At 43.5% G+C, this 22333-nt stretch overlaps 1 protein-coding gene across 1 annotated transcript; it reads right to left on the reverse strand.

The window, feature by feature from the left end:
• Nucleotides 1-10667: 10667 nt before the first annotated feature.
• On the reverse strand, nt 10668-21923 carry NMBR (neuromedin B receptor). Its single transcript, XM_035110578.2, has 3 exons — nt 21475-21923; nt 12914-13262; nt 10668-11066 (listed from the first exon to the last, which is right to left on the reverse strand). Exons 1-3 carry the CDS (start codon nt 21921-21923, stop codon nt 10668-10670), a joined length of 1197 nt encoding a protein of 398 aa, XP_034966469.1.
• Nucleotides 21924-22333: the final 410 nt, after the last annotated feature.

The following is a 22333-nucleotide window of genomic DNA, read 5'->3' on the forward strand; positions in this document are numbered from 1 at the left end:
ACATTTCTACATATTCTTTTCAATCTTAAAATATACATTTTAAAATGTACTTGGTGTGTTTTTGAGCTGATAACATTGCAGAATTTGGAGAAGTGCAAAAGCTGAAAAGGTAACTTATGTGATGATCCATATATTAGTCTGGGTGGTTTGTTCACATCAGAATACTGAAAAAAATGCATTCATCAAGCCTCCCTATATTCCACATCACAACAAAAAGAACCAACATGTATAGTATGCATGAAGAGTGTCTCCTACACATACAAAACCCTGAATTTATTTGTCCACCCTATGCTGTGTTTTAACTTGTGAATATTATTGGCATGGGAATAACATTTTCAGGAATACAAAATGTGCCTCAAAAGCCTTTTCTGAGTTGCAACCAGTGTTTTCCCTTCTCTGCTGCTGCTTTGAGACCATTTTTCTGGGTTTCTTCTCCTTCACTGTTTGATCTCAACCTGTCAGGAACATAGAACGAGTGTGATATCATGACGCTACCTATTCAAATCTGTCTGGCTACATAAAGTTGTATCCAATGCTAGTCAGAGTAAATCCATCTCTGAAGTTAATCGACGTGACTAACTTGGGTCCATTAATTTCAATGGGTCCCCTCTGAATGACACCACAAAGGCACTTCAGAGTAAGAGCATGAAACATTGTCCTCACCCTGAATGGGTTAATGCTTTTCTCCCTGTGTATAGTGCCCAAAAAAATCCCTTTTCATGGAGTGGGAAAGCTTTGATCAGAATTCCATCATTTCACCTGAGCCCTGGATACACCCCCATGTTGCACTCAACATTTCTTGCATACAGAAACATACTTGTGTACGTGCCACAGCACAATGTTCTACATCCCATCCTATGTGGAGCAGCATACCAGCCTTGTACTTTCTTCCTTTATGTTGTTATGTTTATCAGAACCAGAAACCAGAAACTCTCCTCCCTCCCTCCCTCCCGCTCATTGGTAGCTAACAAACCATTGTAGTATTTTGGTTTCTTGCTGAGTTATTGTCTTGATGTCACGAACGATTGTGGCTTTTCATGTGAAGACAATGGAAAAATCCATAAAGCTGTTCTTTGGGCAAATATAATTGAGCATTGTATTGAAAAATGATACTAAGGTTGAGGCACAAATGAACAAAAGCCAAAGGCAAATTAACCCAAGGCATTCTGTATTTACTAGCAACATCTGCTGCTGTAAATTGTAACAGAAGCATTACCCTTAATCTTTCATCCCTCGTGTTCGCAACTGAAAGAATAAGGGGAAGCACAACAGATTCTGTAATCATTTGGTTATTTCTTCTTTTTCCCATTGTGTTCCATTGTTTGCCATTGTGTTCATATTGCTCACACTGTGGGAAAGGTGACTGTGATGGTCCAGTTGGTCTATTATTGTCTAAGACTTAAAGGTAAAGGTAAAGGGACCCCTGACCATTAGGTCCAGTCGTGACCGACTCTGGGGTTGCGCTGCTCATCTCGCGTTATTGGCCGAGGGAGCCAGCGTACAGCTTCCAGGTCATGTGGCCAGCATGACTAAGCCGCTTCTGGTGAACCAGAGCAGCACACAGAAATGCCATTTACCTTCCCGCTTGGAGCGGTACCTATTTATCTACTTGCACTTTGACGTGCTTTTGAACTGCTAGGATGGCAGGAGCTGGGACTGAGCAATGGGAGCTCACCCTGTCGCAGGAATTCGAACCACCGACCTTCTGATCAGCAAGCCCTAGGCTCTGTGGTTTAACCCACAGCACCACCTGCATCCTGTCTTAGACTTACATGAGCCCCATTTGGGTGTTCTGTTCCCTTGTGGGACTGACACACAAGCAGAGAGAGCGGGGGTTGCTCACACTAAGCTTTGTCACTGGAGCATGGGAAGGCTATTGATTCTTTTGGTCCACTTCTTCCCCTGATCCACCCCTGGGAAGCTCAGTTCCTTTTTGCCTTTGACACCACTGAAGCTTTGACATCAGGAGGGCAAGGGTCCCTGAAAAGGTCCCTGCGGTGATAGGGAGGGGCCCCATGAGGTCAGTTCACACTCTCTGAACGTCAACCTCTGTCTTATGGCTCCTAGGACATCTTCTCAAGGGCAATAGAAGTGCAGCCTAAATGACTTGGGGGAGGAGAGAGAACTATATTCCATTTATCTAATCAGAGGAAATAGATAATAAGAAAATAGAACAAGGTAAGATGAAATGTCAAGAGGAAATGTACAGCCAGAGACATAGAAATTTCAAGAGGGAGTATAGAATCATAGTACATAGGAGTTCTAGCAGCACTTATTTGCAAATCTATACAGACAGAATGTTGTTATCAGATCCAACATATTTCATTACTGAAATGAACGGCAGCATGGGAGTGATGACATCTAGGTAAAGGTAAACGTAAAGGACCCCTTGATGGTTAAGTCCAGTCAAAAGTGACTATGGGATGCAGCACTCATCTCACTTCCGACCAACGGAGCCACTGTTTGTCCGCAGACAGCTTTCTGGGCCATGTGGCCAGCAGGACTAAACTGCTTCTGGTGCAATGGAACGCCATGACGGAAACTAAAGCACACGGAAATGCCATTTACCTTCCCACCGCAGTGGTACCTATTTATCTACTTGCACTGATGTGCTTTCGAACTGCTAGGTGGCAGAAGCTGGGACAGAGCAACAGGAGCTCACCCCATCGCACAGATCCAAACTGCCAACCTTCCGATCAGCAAGCCCAAGAGGCTGAGAAAAGGCATTGTTAACTTGCATTGTTAATTCAGAGTTAAAGTCTCGTTGGCATTGATGCTGAGATGTAAAAAAAAAACAAGGAAGTATCCCATCATCCCTTTTGTTTGTGATTCAAAGCTAGCTGGTAAGCAACAGTTAAAAAGAAGCCTTGTCCAAACACAGTTACCATAATCTTCACAAGTACATCATCACCGTAATACTGTGGGACAGGTTATGATAAGATACACCATGTGATTTGTGGTCTTGCACACAGAGGAACTTCACATTGTACTTTGTGTAAGAGAAAATTCTTCATTTTTACAACACATTATCTATTAATGCCACTGAACAAAACAGGGCACCTATGGATTCAAAAGCATTTCATGTTAGTCAAAAATGGATGTATAAAGCTGCTTTTGAAAAAAGTATATGCCTCATTCAGACATGATGCTTTTTAATATAGTTGTTAGGGTTGTTATGTGTTTATGTATTTTGATTTTTCTTAAGGCAAATCATCTGAAATTGTGCTTATTATATGTCTGTATATGTTGATAATGTTTTTGAATTTTCAATGTAAATCCAAGATCTGTGAATAGTAACTGATATATAAATGGGGATGGTTGAATATATTGGCTAGCTTAATATGCTATGGTTATTATATTGTAGTCCTCACTTTCCTAGAATCATAGGATTGTAGAGTTGGAAGGGACCGAAAGGGTCATCTAGTCCAAGCCCCTGCAATGTGGGGATGAACCCACAGTCCTGAGAATAAGAGTCTCATGCTCTACTGACTGAGCTATTTCATATCAGGGCACTTAGCATGCCACTTTCTCTCTTGCACTTCTTGTTTTCATCCTGTTGACTTAATTTCTAAAGGAGAAAGCTCACAGTCCCCTCCCCCACCACTCTGAGTTTCACATGCTCCATTGGTGGGTATGGCTCACTTCAAATATTCTGTGGTGCTCTGTTCTCCTTGGTCAAATGTTATTGTTTTTGCAAGTGTTCTGCTTCTGCCAAGCGCTTTGTGCTCTTTCATTTGTTTCCAATCGCAGCTTTTTCCTCTGCTCTTGAATAATTATTGCTCCTCAGGCATGGGAGCCCAAAGTCATGGGGAATGAGCTGTAATGCTTTGTTGCATCTTATGTCTGCCCTGGATTGTACTGTGCTAGATTTCTGGACTAGTTGCATTCCTATCTTACAGCCAGTAAGTGAATGGTAAAAAGGGGGGCTCTGTGGAACTAGGCAATGGATATGGTATGCTTTTACTTCCCATCTATGCTTTTTGTAAGCACAAGAGGGCATCTCCATCTGAGGATAAAGAATAATTTGCCTCCTTCCCTGCTCATTTTTAAAACTTAGTTCTAAGTAGAATGGGCCGGCATGGCTGCATAATTATAATTGTCTGGTGTTGATGCAACACAGCTTCCAATTAGCTGCCTCAGGACAACATCATGCTCATGCTAATAGATCATGCTTAGATCACTTGATCTCAATTTTCCTGAATATTACAGTGTCCTTTCCTATGCTGCTATTAGGAAAGAATAGGATTCTGTTCCAAATCTAAGCTAATGATAAATCCTAAAAATGCATTTTGCATTTACCTTTTCTAAAGATCTTCCTGTGATCCAATTTTCTTTCCTAATTATACTCCCAATAAGACAAATACTTCAAATGATTTCTTTGCTTTTCATTCCACGTAAATGTATCCTGATCTATTCTGTATTAAACTTTGACATAGATTTTAATGTTTTTCACCATGAAATGAAATAGCCTCTGCTGTGATTTACATTGCTATTCTCAGTTGTTGAGCACTTTTCAATTTTAGAGCTATTGATTTAATCATTAATACATATAATCCTCCACATAGCCGCAAAGTTACTGATCAGACAAAAATCACAGACAAAAGGTCTCAGAAAAATTAGTTCCCCTCTTTTTCCAGATTGTAATCTGTGCTGTATTGTTAATATATTTGCTAATAAATTCTATGCTGCTCTTAAAATTAACACGGAGCAATAGCAAATGAAGTGGTGCCCATTCCTTTAATTACAAAACTTTGGAAGTTGTTGTTAGTCTTAAGCACTTGAAATAATTATGCTTAGCATTTCAATAAAGTGATTCCCAAAGAACAGAAATGTCTCTATCCGAAGTTTCCAGCTCTAAGTTTATGCAAGATATAAGAGGGTAATGACACAGTTGAATACGTCAAGCAGTCTACGGTTGGCCTATGTAATTGTAGCATTAAGATGCCAAGCTTCTCTCTCCAATGGAAATGATGAAACATTTGATCCCTTCCATAAATCAGTATGGAAGTAAAGGTTCTGGTCAGCTTATCCAAAACCAATGTGAAGATGTTATCTAGTTGGTGGCTGATACAATTTGAGAAGCAATACTGAGCAACATCAAACCGGCAAGTTATTTTAGTTTATCAGTCAATTCAACTCCTGATGTTTCCTATGTTGATCAACTGACTATCATTGTTAGATAGTCTAATAAATATATTTCTCCTAGTGATGGATTACCAGTTGAATAGTTTCTGAGGGGGGGGTTTAACTGAAAGATCACACTGGTGAAAGTATGACTGAGGTGCTTCAGTGACCTTGAAACAGATGTCAGTAAATGTAGAGGAAAAGCATATGGCAATGGAGCAAATATGGCTGGAAAGTATGGCAGCAGTCAACAAAAACATTCTGGAAAGGAACAAGTTAGCAAAGTTTATTCCATGGCTGGACATTCCCTAAATCTAATTGGGTGTACCACAGTTGACTCGTGCCTGGATGCAGTGATTCCCCCCCCCCCAAAAAAAGAGCTTTATTGTGTTTTTCTCAGCTTTTATAGAAAGTTGGGCAGTGCTAAAAAAAATTATTGTCTCTTGAGTCAAAAGTTCCTAAACACGTATCAGATACGAGATGGGAGGCTCAAACCAAAGCTACCGCAGCTATTAGCAGAACAAAATAAAAAAAAATCCTTCCAGTATCACCTTAGAGACCAACTAAGTTTGTCGTAGGTATCAGCAGAAGTTATGCTATTAGCAGAAGTTATGCTTACGTTGTTGAAACCCTTAGCCATACTGTGCTGAAACCCTTAGCCATACTGTGATGAAATGGAAAAAGGAGATATTAGATGATAGGCTGAAAATCTTCAGCAGAAAATGAAAGAATTTCAGTTTATTTTCATGCTTCACCTTTGAACATATCTGCCAGACCAATTTCGCAAAGTTAGCAAGGCATTCCAAAGTTCGCAAATTTCATGGAGCACATGTGCAATTATTTGCAGCTATTGCCCTTTGTATCAAACACTCAAGCTAATTTTGATGAAATTGAACAGCAAGCATCCAAAAGAGCTTGAAAGAAACTGTTCTGGCTTTGTATATAGTGTAATGTTATAACATAGCTATGCTTCCCCTATGAATGTTCTCCCACCCTCCTTAAGCATCACTTCACGGAGCACTTTGCCAAATTGCTTCCCACCTTCCTTTAAACGCCACTCCAGCACCATTTAATGGAAAACCACTCTGTGAAGTTCCTTCTGCTCTCCTTTAAATGCCACTCCTTCCTCAGCAGCTTCCCTGGGCTCACTTATCACCTCCCTTACTTGTTCGCTTGCCTGCTGTTCTATCACCATGCACGAAGTTGATATTACAGTGTGACGACCATTTTTCTTACAAAAATATAGTATGTGGAGAAAAAGTAGGTAACTATTGTCAAATGAATTGTGACTCTGAGAATGCCATTCAGAGTTGATAGGATTTGCTCCCTCCCAGGCTGGTGACCATCACTGCTGCTTGAAGGAACTGGTACCATCCTTTTGAATCTGCTGTGTGGTGAAGTCCTTTCTTTTATCTGCCCTGGAACTTCCAACGCTCTGCTTCATTGGATGTCCACGAGTTCTAGTGTTAACGAAAGGGGAAAACTTTTCTCCATGCCATGCATAACTTTATAAACTTCTGTCTTCTCTCCTCTTACTTGCCTTTCCCCTGAACTAAAAAGTCCTGAATGCTGCAACCTTTCTTCATAGCGGAGGAAAGCTCCATTCCCTTGATCGTTTTGGTCGTGCTTTTCTGAACCTTTTTCCAACTATACGATATAGATTGATTCCCCCTCCCATCTCTTTACCCCATGTGCTGCTCTGAGGGTTCTCCTGACACTCCCCTTGAGCCAATTCTTGGGCACTCAGGGAGAGGAGAGAAAGGAAGCCCCATTGCACAAGCAGACGTCCTTGCTCAGGGCTTCCACTGACGGGACTCATTAGGTGAACCCCACACACTGACCAGTTGGCAGATTCAGCTGCCAGTCTGGTCAGCTTCTGCACATGGAACAGGAGGTGGTGTTTTGGGCAGCAAAATGCATTGGGCCAGCCCTGGCACTAGTACTAGTGATGTCTGAAGGTGTGCATATTTTAATTGTTGTTAGGCCTAGATTTTAATCATTTGAGGCAAGCTCCCAAAATCTGTGGACTCAGCTACACTGGCGAAGAAAAAGTTCTTTATATACGTTGCTTATCCACTATAACACTGTGACACAGATGGCACTGTGGAGTTCTGTTTTTGCCAACCTCATACAAAGTTTACATAGGGCTTCCTAAAAAAAGAACTTTTGGGGTGTCCTGGTTTTTGAAATATGGCAACCCTGGTTTATGTTAGCATTTGTCACCCGGGGCCAGTTGTGAGACTGCCCAGGGCAAGGACAAAGCCAGTGCACACATGCCTGGCTACTATTGAGTCCGGGGGTGCAAATATCTGTGGTTGCTCTCAGCTTGAAAAACAACACACACAGGAAAGCCATTGGATAAGGCTAAACTATTTTATTGTGGCAAAATGCAGAGTCCGTCTCTGTTTGCCCAGCTCAGACATTCAGAGCTGTTTAGCATGGCTGCCTCTCTCTAGCATAGCAGGCAGTGAAGAGAGAACGAAGGAAACAACAGTTCCAACAAAACAGTAGACGAACATCCTGTCTACGTCACATCCACTCTGTGGGAACAAAACACATACAGTCATATGATAAACAATAATCCTATGACTGCAGGACAGGGAATGAATCTCAACAGTTTACAACGCATTTAACTGAAACGCTTCTTTGATAGATCCAGCGTTCCCACACCTCCTGCCTTGCTGCATTAGAGGCTAAGCAAAAAGAGATCCGCTCTCCCTGCCTCTTTCCATGAACATTGCTGTTGCTGCCATTGTTGGATAAGGGAGAGGAGTTTGCATGGTCTGAGGGGCTCCATTAGGATCATTTCTCCTCTGAGAGGAGACCTGGAAACTTCAACCAGGCCCAAGCATCAAACTCCTCTAGCTGCAGCAGGTTTATCACATTGTCTTCAATGGAGCATGCAGCTCAACCCTATGCATGTTTACTCAGAAGTAAGTCCCACTGTGTTCAAGACAGTGCATAGGATTTCACCCTTAAGTGCAACTAAATCTTTCCAGATTGGGGCTTATTAAGTGTGTGTGTGTGTGTGTGTGTGTGTGTGTGTGTGTGTGTGTGTGTGCTTAGTAGCAAACTTGCTAATAGAGAACAGTCCATCCATGCTTAATTTATTATTATTAGTATATAGAGTCACCTCACATATAAATCTGAACATTGACAAACTTTCCTGAACCACAAGCTACAGTGATGGGGAAAGACAATACACCATTTTATACCAACACAACAATTAAAAACTTTCCATAGAACTTCAGGGCAATGACAATTCACAGATGTCATGCAGCATGGAAAACCCATTTATTTTGCTCACATTGAACTTGGGACAAGATGTTTGCAGTTCAATGCAGTCAAGATGTGTTCATTTCCTGTCCACAAGGAGCTATAAATGCACAGCTGAGACAATGTTGGTTGCTGTTGTGTTTTTGTCTTCTGCCAAGATCCGAGGCTCACACCTTTTCAGTCTCTTCTACCCTTATCATACTTTGCACCCGTTTAGCTCATGCTCCATCCATCCATGGGAAGAACTTGGCTCATGCTGCTCAGGCCACAGAAAATGAAAGAAGAGAGGGGCTGGAAATAAATGCCAATCATTAAAGCTGGCCATTCCTTCCCATTAAAGAGGCTGCTTTCACCAAGGAACTCTCTGGCCAGAAATGTTTGGCAACATCCCAACGCTGAAATGACACATGTGTTGTTGACCTCAAAAATGCTGCTGTTTACAACTGAAATCCTCTGTATGTTTTATACACATAAAGGGGCTTTGTGAGTAGAAAATGAACTGGGGTGTTGCTAGGCCCACACTGATGCCATGCCCCTCCAGCAGTCCCACCCCAGCACAGCATCCCCCTACTGACTCCAGCCCCTTGTGCTGAGTGGAGGTTAGAGGAAAAGGAGTTGAGATCAATGGAGTTGCTAGTGAGATAAAGGCTACCAGAAGAGGTGGCATAAATGCAGAGGAATCTGACAAAGACAGTAAAGAGAGAAAGGTAGCAGGACAGAGTGAGAGGGTCAGGAGGACTTAGCAAGCCCTAAAAAGTGAGATGGATGGATTTAGGGCTGAGAGGTGAGATAAATTGCCTTACCACGAAAGCTGCTTTTGGGTGGGACATTGTGCAATATTGTCCACTGGAGATATTGCAAAACATTGCTATAGATGGGATCCTGTGGTGAGTCGAGCTCTAATTTCAATCGGTGTGCTGAGTCCACCAAGTATCTTTGAGAAGAAGAGACTTTCTAGTGTTCTGAGGATGCCTGATAGTTTCAGCACGCTAAGAATGGTTACATGCCACATTCCTTTCTGACTGACAGCATATGGGACGATGCTGGGGAGGAACACCAAGGAGGGATTTGACATTGCTTAAAACTGAACACAGAGAAAGAGGCATTTAAATTTTTAAGGCCTTAAAAAGAGCCGTAGACTTTCCAAAAAATGACCCACGTATGAAATGACCTGCGTCGCGACAGAGGAGCCTGTCTGTCAGAGTTAGGTACGCTTAAGAGCGTTGTTCTCAATGAATTATTTATAACCATCCATTTATTTATCCGTTCATTGTTAAATGACCACAGATGTTCACTGCTCTCTGGTGCAAAACGTAGTGCAGCAAAGCAAATAAAACGTGTGATGGTATCAGATGAGGTTGGAAGGATAAGGAGCTGGCAAGCCAGAGAAAGGAAGCCAAGTGCAATAATGAGCGGTGTGGATTGTTTGTAAGCTGAGATGTTATAAAAAGCTTGCACAGCTCATTGTAGCTGTCAGGCAATCTGGCCTGCTGGCGAAATGATCAAACTGCTTCACCTGTTGTCCACTGTTGGATACACCTAAAATCTTAGCATGTGCAGTGGGTGAGAAGAATTATACTTTATGATGACAGTTTGCAGCCGGTTAACACTGTGCCCCATAGGCAGAATCAAGGGCCCATAATCCTAGTACATGTTCCTAATTTATCAGTGCTACCTAACCTAACCGTGCATAATATGTAGCTGTCCCTTTTGCATATATAGGCATTGATCCATCTCTAATCATGCTTTGTTCTACATGGCTTGTGACCTGAATCAGGATGTATTTTCCTATCCTCATTAGATATGTGTATTAAGTTCAATGGTGACTAGAGAAGCATAGCTATATGAAGTTACACATACATGCACATTAACAGAGTATACATATCTTATTTTCTGGATTGAGAAGATAATCTTTTGTGAGAAGATATTAAACCCAGCCACAGAGTTTCCAAAGCGTCCCCACCTTCAAGTTATCATTTAAGTACATCAGTATACTTTTTCCATTTCTAAAAAACCAACCTGTCATGCATGTTTCTTTTTATAGTGTGCATTTTTCTTATTTTTTGTTCAGCAATTCCAACCAACCAAATACCTTTTTAAGTGAGGAATAATATTCCTAATTCCTACAAAACCAACATGAAGATAAATTTTAAAACAATCCTCCCTAGACCGCTCATCAATTTTCTGTTTTAAGGAATTTTGATTGGCAACAAAAATATCTAGCTTAAACCCAGCTCATTCCAAGCTCATGCATTGCACTGGTTAAATCAGAATGCTATATCTTGTTTTGGGTTGTGTCCATTCAGTAGTGTTGTCATGGTAACAGTGTTCCTGGCATTCTCCACTGAAGTCATTCGAATGGCCGAGGAACTGTGCAGGTAGCTGGCAGATCTCTGTGGACGAGGCATCCTGCGACAGCAAAGTTGACTGTTGAAATGCCGCCTGAAGCTCTCGCTGAGGAAGTAGAGGGCAAATGGGTTTACGCAAGAATTGCAGAAGCTGAGCACTCGGGCTACCAGCGTAACAACCATATGGCCAAGTGACGGGTCGATCTTCGTGTAGTTAAAGGACCGGTACATGTATAGGACATGGGTAGGAAACCAGCATACTGCAAAAAGCCCAACGAAGACAAGCACAATTTTGGCCAGGCGCTTTCGTGTTTCCATCTAAAAAGATAAAATGAGCAGAAATAACCCGTCACAGTACAATGTTATGCTCCACATGAGCTTTCACAATGCATTCAGATACAATTAGTAGAGTGAGTAGCATCAGAAGCCAAATGATATTGCCAATGAAACCTGTTTGCATTAATATGTTCTAAGGTGTTTTCAGGTACAGATCCATTAAGCTGCATATTCTACTTCATATCATTCTACTGTACAGTCGTACCTTGGTTCTCAAACGGAATCCATTCCTGAAGTCCGTTTGACTTCTGAAAAGTTCAAAAACCAAGGCGTGACTTCCGATTGGCTGCAGGAGCTTCCGGCACTCAATTGGAAGCCACAGAAGCCATGTCAGACGTTCGGCTTCCAAAAAAAATGTTCTCAAACCGGAACACTTACGGTACTTCTGTGGAGTACCAAGACATTCAAGAACCAAGGTACGACTGTATCTTTAATTTCACCAACTGCCTGTTAAAAGGGAGCACGGGGCATCCTTTGATACAGTTCTTCCACCCATCCCAAAATGGTCAAAGCACACCTTGTGCCAAACTTCTGTTAGAGCAGACATTTTCAACCTTGGGTCCCCAGATATTATTGGACCACAACTCTCATCACCCCCAAGAATGGTCATGGATTATGCAAGTTGAGAGTACAACATCTTGGAACCCAAAAATGAAGAAGTCTGCATTGGAGGATATACACGGAGGCACAATTAGACAATAATCACTGTGTATGCAGCACTGGACCATCCAACAATTGATTACTGATGAGAACTCAGTAGAGGGACAAAGGTAAAGAAATAGCCCTTTTCTGAGGGTTTCTTGCCATTTACAGGATAGTTTTCCATTGGCCTGAATAGCTTCAAAAAAAGCGAAGTCCTGCAATTTTTTTATTGTGGAATAGTGCAGCACATTCTACTAATAACTATAGTCTTACATTAACTTTGTTCACAAATATGAGAATTTTATACAAATTTTATGCAAATTGTATTTGTCCAAATACATTATTCCACAACAATTCCTCTTGGAACAAGACACATTGATTTGGGTGGACTTTACTTCTAATGAAGAGTGATCAAAGCAGTAGCCTATAATAGCTGTGTGCAAATTATCTACAGTCCACTGGTTTGTGATCTATTTCCAATGCTTCCCTTAGGGCTGTATAAACTGCCTACTCCATCTGTTTTCACTTTCATTTTCATGAAACCAATCACCATTACTAAACCAATATCTACCGGTACTCCTCTCATTAAACATGTAATTCAGACTTGTAAAAAGCAACAACTAGTGTGTATCTTATTAGCTGGGGTATGGGAAAGTACAGCAAAGAAATCTGAAACACAATCAATAATGGGCTCCAGACCAGAATATAACTGGAATCCAGAGGGCCCCCTGACATCTCGGAGCCCTGCTAGACCTTTGCAGAGGCCCCTTGATGTTGACACAGAACATTATTTCATTGCTGTGCAGAGCCTAGGCACTAGGGGGGGATCATGTTATACCCAGGCAAATCCTGCGCTGGAACCTGCAGGAACCTGTGAAAATCCACTACAGGTTCAGACTAGTCTAAATTACAAAGTCCGGCAAGAATTCTGCCTTGAGCAAATATTTTTATCCTTCTTTCATTTTTATCCTTCTTTCATTGGCATTCAGCAGACAGTCAATGTGGTACAGTACAGTATTTCTCAAGCCAAGTTGATGGTGGGGAGGGAGTTGGCTCTCAGGGGTAACATATGAGCAACAATATAAGTAGGAATACCTTAGTAGCCTCTTACCGGTAGTACTTTGAAATAATAAGTGGCCTGGCTTGCATGATCATAAGAGGTTCTAGCTTACATACGGGCCACTTACCTGTCTTTTAGATTGTGCACTGTTTTCTCCAGGTAGATTATGTGCACTCTTAATTAAAGTCCTTGCAATATGGTAATAGTAAGCACTAATGATGGTGAGCGGGATAAGGAGGTATACCAAAAGTATCATCACTGAATGGATCCTTGGGTGCAAATCATCCTTCAAGGGATACCGTATGCATTCTGTGAAGCTGACGTTATCTGCGTCGTTGATGTTTGCTACTTCAGAGAATACTGCTTCAGGAACTGCTAGCAGAATGGATATTATCCAGATGGCAATAGCTTTGATACAGGTCCACAGGACTGCGTTGGGTGCTTGAATATCCATTGGATTGACAATTGCTTTGTACCTAAAAGCGTATGAGGGAAAATTAGAGTCAATTCTTTTTCAAAGAACACAGCTTTTATTGAAAGGAAGTGGCTTCCTGCAGTTAACAAATAGGAGCCTCGTATGTCCATTCAAGAGACCTGGCAAGACATTCCCCATCTGTTTCTGTATTGCAGGAAGCGGGCGGAATTGGAGGCAGAGAAAGACACAGGGAAGAATGGAGCAAGCAAACAAGCGACTGGCTACAGAAAACACATGTAGTCACCACCTTTAGCAATGTATAGAAGGGTCTAATTGACTGGATATAAAGGGGATGCGGGTGGTTCCCCTGCACAGGGCACAAAGTCAAAGGGGCACAAGTTTGAGAAGATCCGTCATTAAGAAAACTCATTTGGGAGTTCCAAATTTCAGCCTCGGACAGGGTGCCATGCTACCAAAATTACCAAGGTCTGTGCCTTTGTGAAGTAATAATATAGTAGGACAAAGGAAGCTGCCTTACACTCAGACCATTGGTCCACCTGTTCAGCATTGTCTGCACTAACTGGCAGCAGCTCTCAAGTGGGGATCTCTCCCAGTAGGACCTGGAGATGCTGAGGATCAAACCAGGGAACTTCTGCAGGCAAAACAGAGGTTCTACCACTGAGCTACAACCCTTCCCCTGGAAATGATGAACATGTGCAGAGTGCCACCTCTTCACCACTGAGTATCTTCTGACAGCCTTAGCACATTTGGGAGTGGGGGAGAAGACGCTGACATCATGGAACACAACGTTCAAGTAGGCTTGATCTCCTGCTTACCCATTTTATTTTATGAATTAATCCTTTATAAATTAAAGATAAACTGTAAAACTAGTTTCCCTTAAGCGCAGCTAACGTCAATAGAACAGTTGGCATTTGACTCACTTCAGGATGTTGAAATAATGCCATCGCAACCCTTCATGAAAATTCATTACATGGAGGACTAACCCCAGTTGATCCATAAATTGGTCCCTAAGGCCATGCATTTCAGCTTCGCATAACAGAGACAAGCTCCCCCGCTCTCTGCAATTATTTCTACCCCAGTCTGGCAAGTGTAATGAAAACTATTTGTCTTCAGCCCTCGAGCAGCAAGTGCCTTCAAGGTTTCTTTTCTTTTTCTTCCTTACAATTTTTTATTTGTCTTTAAACAAATACAAAAACACTTTTAAACACTTTCCCAGCAGTAATAGACATGATTAATGATGTCCAGGAATTTGGAGCTGGAGATTTGTTCCTTTTATTAACCATTGTGTTAACCGATAAGCATGTTGATTAGATTAGGAAATCCCCTTAGTAAGTCTAAATCCCCATGTAAATCTAGACGGCCTTTTGCAGAGCGTTGTGGGAGAGAGGAAAAAAACACAGGCTCCAAAATATCACATGCTCACAGGAGAGAAGCTCTGGGGCCGTACAAGGGCAAATGAGAACTCAAGAGTTGTATGCATGTATAGCTTACAGACCAAAGCTTAGGTTAGCAGGGTTACTATTTAATGTTCATGAACAAAAGACCACAGTGGTTAACTTGTTTGCTTCTGAAACCCTTCCTTGAAGTATATTATGGGCCAGAGAGGAAACTATCAAATGCAAATAATAGTCCTAAATACTAAGGGATGTACAAAATGCTCTTGCTTGTCCATGAACACCACTTAGGAATAGCAGGGGAGACTTAAATTTCTGGCTAACGTGTTGGTTCTAAGACAGGGCGACGATATGCATGCCACAGGCACAAATGCCATTTTATTACACAAATTGATGCTTTTGAATTATGGTGCTGGAGGAGACTCTTGAGAGTCCCATGGACTGCAAGAAGATCAAACCTATCCATTCTTAAGGAAATCAGCCCTGAGTGCTCCCTGGAAGGACAGATCGTGAAGCTGAGGCTCCAATACTTTGGCCACCTCATGAGAAGAGAAGAATCCTTGGAAAAGACCCTGATGTTGGGAAAGATTGAGGGCACTAGGAGAAGGGGACGACAGAGGACAAGATGGTTGGACAGTGTTCTCGAAGCTACGAACATGAGTTTGACCAAACTGCGGGAGGCGGTGCGGGACAGGAGTGCCTGGCGTGCTGTGGTCCATGGGGTCACGAAGAGTCGGACACGACTAAACGACTAAACAACAACAACAATTACACAAAGGGACTGGACTGTCTATACATTGTGGAGGGGGAAGCAGCCACAGAAGATGCTCTTACATCTTCAGTTATTAGGGCTGTGCACCTGATTCAGCCAAGGCCCTAACCTTGAGACAAATTGGGCTTATTTGGAGGGATCTGTGCCATGTTCAAGGCTGTTTGAGGCAGTGTTTCACTCCCCATAAAATGTGCATGCTCTTTCGGGGCTTGGAGTGGAATTCAAGGGTCCATGGTTGCCAGCTTTGTTCAGTCCCATTCTTCCTTATTTCTCTCCCTCCCCCACTACAAACTAACAAGTCCATATCCACCTGGTTCTGTCATGTGGCAGGGAGGAGAGGCAGGGAGGAGAGGCAGGCATAAGCGAGAAGAAGACAGAGTAACCAGAAGAAAGAGAAGCCTACTGGATGGCTGCATCTTTGTGCAGAAGCGGGGGGTGGGTGCCTTTCCTGTCAGACCTCTTCTTCCCACCCTCAGAGTGGCAGGGAGTTGGACTGGATGGCCCTTGTGGTCTCTTCCAACTCTATGATTCTATGATCTGATCCCGCAGAGTGCTGGTGCAACCCCTCCAGACCTTTTCCAAATCCTATTTTAATTGTATACTAAAATAGTGTTTATAAAAAAACCTTTAAAATCCATTAGCCTTTCCCCCTAATTGCTTCAGGGACAGATCTGGGGTGGGTGGCTCCCAGTGCGGTGAAAGGCAAAATGGCCTGATCCAGGGGCCACAGATGGGGGCCACAGGGTGCACAGCCCCATTAATTATATCTAAAGGTCAAATTAAATGGGAAGTTATTCAGCTTTAGCCCTGAAATGTATGCTTTCTTCCCCCGCCCAAATAGTTGGGGGTGGGGGGTGTAGCAAGCTGGGTCAAGTCTGTGGGAAAGGGGAGGGTGTCTTTAACTTTTGGGGCTCCTGCACCAGCTAAAAATATGAATGACATAAACATGAGCCTTTCAGTCCTGCAGAGAATCTTGTCACTAAAGAAAGGAATCCCCCACACAGATTGAAAACTGAAGTGAAGCCCCTACAGAAAAACCTGTGCTTGCTGTAGGAAGCCCAATCAGGCAGTTTTCTTCGCACTGCTGCAAACAGGTCATGGAAAAGGTCTGCTGTGTTCTGGAGACGACCATGTAATGCGCAGGGTGAGTGGCAAAAGACGAAGGGCTCATCAGCCACCCCACACAGCCCCTGGAAGCACCCCCTGCATTGCAGCCACAATGTTACTGTCCCTTTGCATGACTGGCATGGCTACTTCAAAGCCAAGAAGCTAAACAAGTTCCTTACAGTGCCCTGAAGCAGATACATTTCAGGCCAGGAAGTGAAAATGTTTCAGCATATCAGTGTTCCCCAGCGTGGATGCTTCTCCGAATGACATTAAAAAGTTTGATATAGTTGGCTGCGTGCACAGGCTCTTCCAATTGCATAGAGACGAATCAAGCGTCTTGAAGCAGACATGCTCAGATAAGCAAGATCAATGCCTATGTCCTAGAGACATAATTACTAGCAAAGAAGGTCAGCTCCACATATCAGTTGCTTGCAAGCACAAATACCTGAAAGGCGAGGCCAGTCGTGGTGGAAAAAATGCTGGTTTTCTAACCTTGTAATATTATTGATGCCATAGGACCATGTGACATGTTTCGTCTCTGGGTGTTGAAAGGGTCTGTGGCAGATACAAGAATTTAAAAGGAGGAATGAGATAAAGTCTCCCTGTGATATTGCAGAATGCTGACGGCTAGGGCTGCGATAGTAAACAGGCTTGCCAAAGCAAATTTGTGGGGAGATTTCAGAGTCATAGCCTGGATCCATAGAGAGCCAGAATAAATGAAATGTGCATAATATCTCTGTTCTTCAATGAGATGAACTATTACCTGTCCTTACTGAAAGATGCTTGCTGTCTCCTTTCCATTTCCTTTTCTTCTTTCTGCTCACTCAGAAAGTGCAATACTCATTCACAGAGAAACAGATATGCCATATAATGTGTTTAGTATGTCTTGTATCTTAACAAGTGAAAACTGCAAGAGAATTCCATTTGAGATTCCAGCCGGCCATGCAAGAGACTCCATTCTAGTCCCTAACCCACCCAATGTTTCTGTCCTACCAACAACAGGCAGTGAACATTCTATGCCCACTGAGCATGCTCAGTCCTTACTGAACTGTTTGGGGGCTTCCTCCAACTTTTTCCCAACATGTTGTTGTTGTTTTTTTGTACTTCTGCAGACCTCAGAATTCTCCCAAGCCTGCTAATATACCTCCCTCTTGTTTGTGGGTGGTGTCCTTTTAGTTATATGGGGTTTTTTTGATAGGTAAGTATGTGGCTCCATTAAACAAATCCCTTACTAATGATCTCCAGTCGGGAGAATGGATGGTCAGTTTTCAGGATACTTTACTTGGAGTAGTTCTAAACCCTGAAGGTTAATTTCTAAGTATACCCATTTTTACAAACAAATACATTTTCCAAAAGGACACTTTGAAGAACAGGGAAATTGCAGGGAAGTAATGCAACCCTACTACCAGCACAAATAAACGATTTATATGTTTATAGATAATCTGAAAGGGTTCATGTGAAATGGCTAGAGAAATGGTTAGGTTAAATCAGTAATCATTTTTTGTGTGGAACTTCATGCCTTTCCGTTTCTCAATGAAATTGACATTCAGATGAAGGCACATTTTTGATGAGTCATGGCTATAAATCCTAAATAGCATGGAAACAAAAGTGTAAGAATGTTTTCCCAAAAGGCATGCAACACAGAAAACGTCCAGAACTAATTAATTAATACGGAGTGGTAAAGGAACAGGTAAAAAATAATTAGTTCTATATATAAGTGAAAGTTAACAAAACAAAAAGTATTTTGGACCTCATTTTGTTTAGAACATAATGTGAATGCCACTCAGCAAAAATGCCTGTCTAGCTAAATGCCAATTTCATACTCCTATTGACAAAATGATTCTGTAAAGTTAGGCAAAATCCTAGAATCTTGGCACCTGTTAAAACCTTGTTTGGATTGATATTGTCTCCTTTTAACCCAAAAAAACAAAAAACAAACAGTGCCCAAGAAAGGAAAGTATGAGTTATTGAGGACTGTGAACTAAGGAGAAACTGGGCCTAGTATAGAAATAAAAATATACCCCTGACTTTATTCCACTCCCCATGTAACAGTTCATAGAATCAAAGAATTGTAGAGTTGGAAGGAATCCCAAGGGTCATCTGGTCCAACCCCCTGTAATGCAGGAAACTCAGCTAAAGCATCCATAGCAGATAGCTACGCTAGTTAAATATGAAAAGCAGTTTCTGGGAGCAGAGAGAGGGGAGAGTGCTCTTTAATCAGGTTGTGCTTGTGTACTTATATAGGACTAGATGTGCTATTGGCTTGATCCAGCAGGATTCATCTTACGTTCTTAAACCTTGCTGGGTATTGCACAGCAACAAAATACCTCTGGGAGGACCACTTCCTGCATTGTGTTTTATACAGAGAAGCTGGACCGCTTGACATCTTGCAGTATCATCAACCATGAGAGCCTTCTGGGCTGCCTACAATGACCTCTCACTCTTATTTGAAGGAGAACCACTAACTCACAATGTGGTGTGCATGGTATATATAGTGCATGATGTTATTTTATTTTGCCTTTCAAAGTTCAGTTCTATGGCTTGCTACTTTGGAAAATACTTCATTCTTTTAAAGGAAGTGACCCCACACTGTCTTCAAATATATGCTGCAACCTATTTTCCTACCTAAGCTACAGTTTGTCCAGTTTCAATAAGAAAGCAAGTTGGTGCCAGCATTGCTGATGAACCCTACTTGATGCACATGTAGCAAAATGCTTGCTTGGTCATTGCTGATCTTCGCCACTCTCCCTTGAGTCTATGTATATTCTTAATTCTGCCAACCTCATAGGGAGTGAGATTCTTCTTTGCATTTAGGCAGTTGCATAAAGTCCTGAACACTAATGATTATTAACAACCTGGTTCGCTTTTTATATAAATGGGGAAGGATGGTTTACATCCCAGTCCTTTGAGTATTACACAGAACTTTCTGGTCATTAACTTTGGCTCACACTGTGTTTAGTTTAGATCAAGAGTGGAAGATTCTGTTCCCAGTACATTGAAGAACCAAATATTTCATAGAATCATAGCATTGGGAGGGAGCCTGGGGGTCAGCTAGCCAGTTACTCTATTCAGTGATGGATCGACAGAGCAAGATGCACCTGCAGCATCCCTGACAGGTGCCATCCAGCCTTTGCTTAAATGCCTCCAGTTCAAGAAAGCCCACCACCTCCCAAGGCAGCCTGATCCCCTGCCAAACAGCTTGTACCATTAGGACATTTCTCCTCGGTGCTGAGCCTATATCTTATTTCCTGTGATTTCTAATGGTGGATTTCAGTCCTGCCCTTTTGAATGACAGGGAATAAATCTGTTCCATGTCATGCATGACACCCTTCAAAAGATTGAAGGCAGCTCCCCTTCAGGATAAACATTCCCAGCTCTTTAAAGTGTTCCTCATAGGACTTGGATCTGGACCTCTCACAGTCCTTTGGACACACTCCAATTTGTCAATGTCCTTCTTAAAAGGTGGCACCCATAACTGAACGCAGCACTCCAGATGTGAGAGAAGGGTAAGATCCTTCCTAAGTTCTTTGCGTCCTGCAGTCTGTTTACACCTGCAGCCAGCCAGATGACTCTGGGATGCTCACATGCAGGGCACAAAGGCAACCATTGGCTCCTGTTTCTCCCCTGTATCACTTGGGATTCAATATCGCACTTTCTCTAACTAGGTAAGCTCCATTTAGATATTGTGACTGATGGTCATGTTTCTCCATGCAGTTGCCAAGAGTCACTGTGGTGTAATGGTTAGGGTGTTGGACTATGACCTGGAAGATCAGGGTTTGAATCCCCACTCAGCCATGAAGCTCACTGAGTGACCTCAAGCTAGTCACTATCTCTAAGCCTAACTTATCTCCCCGGACTGTTGTAAGGAGAAAAAGGGGAAGGAAGAACCATGTACAGTACACCACCTTGAGATCTTTGGGGGGAAAGGTGGTATATAAATGAAGAATGAAATAAAATAAGCCCTCTTTAATCCATTGTCTCAGCAATTTCCACACATTATTTATGTCTGATATGGCAACATGTGTGTGTGTGTGTGTGTGTGTGTGTGTGTGTGTGTGTGTGTGTTAAGAGATGCTTCACCTCCAAAGAAAAAATTAAGAATGGGATTGCTACAACATAAGCACAGCTACACAGGAGCAGCAGTTCCTTCCCATCGTCTGTGGTTAATCAGTGGTCCAGAGAAGGACATTGCAGACCATGGGCAGCCAGCAGGGTGTCTGATGCTGTATGACTTGCATGCCCATCAGCCTCAGGCAGTGGGACCAGTGGTGGGTGGGAATTCTGGAGAGCACACCTGCTGCTGCACAGGACCAGGTTCACCTCCTACGCATGTGATGGGACCCCTTCCCCTTGCAGTCAAGACATGATCCAGTCCGCTGAGCCTTTAGGGAGGCAGAACTCTAATCTATCCAGCCCTTCTTGGTGGGTAACCTTACATTTGAGACAACGGACTAAGTTCAAAGCCCTGCTCAGATGCCCATCCCAGCAGAGCATCCGTGCCTTTAACAAGGGCCAGAAATTCCCCCATGAAAGCGTTTTCCTTTACCAGAGACCGGGAAATTATTCACCCATTGGACGTCTGGCTCTCGTGGAACTATGAGAGACAGGAGACGCCGACCAGGACAAACGTAGAATCATAGAATTGTGGAGTTGGAAGGCACCCAAAGGATCTTCTAGTCCAGCCCTCTGCAGGAGTAGCCTAGGTGTGGGTTAAATGTGAAATAATCTCTCTCTTCCTGCCCCCCCTTTCAGTCTTCTGTGGCTGGCAGTGACTTTCTTCCTCTCTGTGTCTCTCTGTATGGTTCTGCCAAAATAAATTCCTGCATTGCAGGGGGTTGGACTAGATGACTTTCGTGGTCCCTTCCAACTCTACAGTTCTATGACTCTGTGACTGTCTGTCTGTCTGCCTCTCTCCCTCCCTCCCTCCCTCCCCCCCTCCCCGGTGCCTCCTTTTCCGCCTGCCCCTCGCCTCGCCTTACCTATCGGCGCTGAGGGCAGTGAGCGTGAAGACGGAGACTCCCACCGAGGTGAGCTGGATGGCCGGCAGCAGCTTGCAGCCCACCTCGCCGAAGAGCCAGTCCTCGAGGAAGAAGCGCGAGGCGTCGACGGGCACGCAGGTGAGCAGCAGCAGCAGGTCGCCGGCGGCCAAGCTGGAGATGAAGATGTTGGGCACGCTGCGCACGGCGCTCCTGCCCACGAAGATCTTCAGCAGGGTGGCGTTGCCCAGCAAGCCCACCGCCATGATCAGCAGATACAGCGAGGGCACCACGCAGCGGATGATGAAGAGCGCCCGGGCTTGCTGCGACGGGGGCAGCCGCTCCGACGCCTGGCCCAGAGCCGGGTCCGCCTCGCCGCTGCCGTTGCCCTCCGCCGTCAGGTTGCCCCAGGCGGACGCGCTGCTGCCCAGCCCCGTCCAACTGAGCGACATAGCCTTGCCCGTTGAAGGAACAGGGCTCTCTCCGGATGCCCAGACTTCTGCGCCTTCCCGCACTCCCAGATGGACAGGCACAGGACGATGCGCTCAAAGGCAAACCTGTCTCTTCTTCCAGTCCAGGAGTGCCCGGGTTTGGGACAACCCAGATGACCGCCGGGGCAAGCTTTCCTGGGATGCTTCTGCAGAAGGAAGTCCCAAAGGCTTTCTGTTCAAGTAAGTGCTGTTTAAGTAGGATCTGAGTCAAGAAATTGGTATCCAGTCTGTTGGGTCTTTCTTCTGCGAGGTGAAGCAGGCGAAAAGAGTCGCGCGATTCTGCTGGACGATGCTGGCGGATCCTCTTTCTAGGAAAGCCTGGACGACTCTGCTCCTCTCTTCAGAGCGTGGAGCAGCTGAGGTTGGACAGC

This window comes from Zootoca vivipara, chromosome 3 (assembly GCF_963506605.1).
Source record: "Zootoca vivipara chromosome 3, rZooViv1.1, whole genome shotgun sequence".
Lineage (NCBI taxonomy): Eukaryota > Metazoa > Chordata > Lepidosauria > Squamata > Lacertidae > Zootoca > Zootoca vivipara.

Excerpts from the sequence above, each read along its gene's own strand:
- NMBR (XM_035110578.2), bottom strand. The coding sequence starts at position 21,923 with ATGTCGCTCAGTTGGACGGGGCTGGGCAGCAGCGCGTCCGCCTGGGGC. Across the intron at positions 13,263-21,474 it reads ACTGCCCTCAGCGCCGATAG|GTACAAAGCAATTGTCAATC; the intron begins GTAAGGCGAGGC and ends ATACGCTTTTAG. Across the intron at positions 11,067-12,913 it reads GTGCACAATCTAAAAGACAG|ATGGAAACACGAAAGCGCCT; the intron begins GTAAGTGGCCCG and ends TTATCTTTTTAG.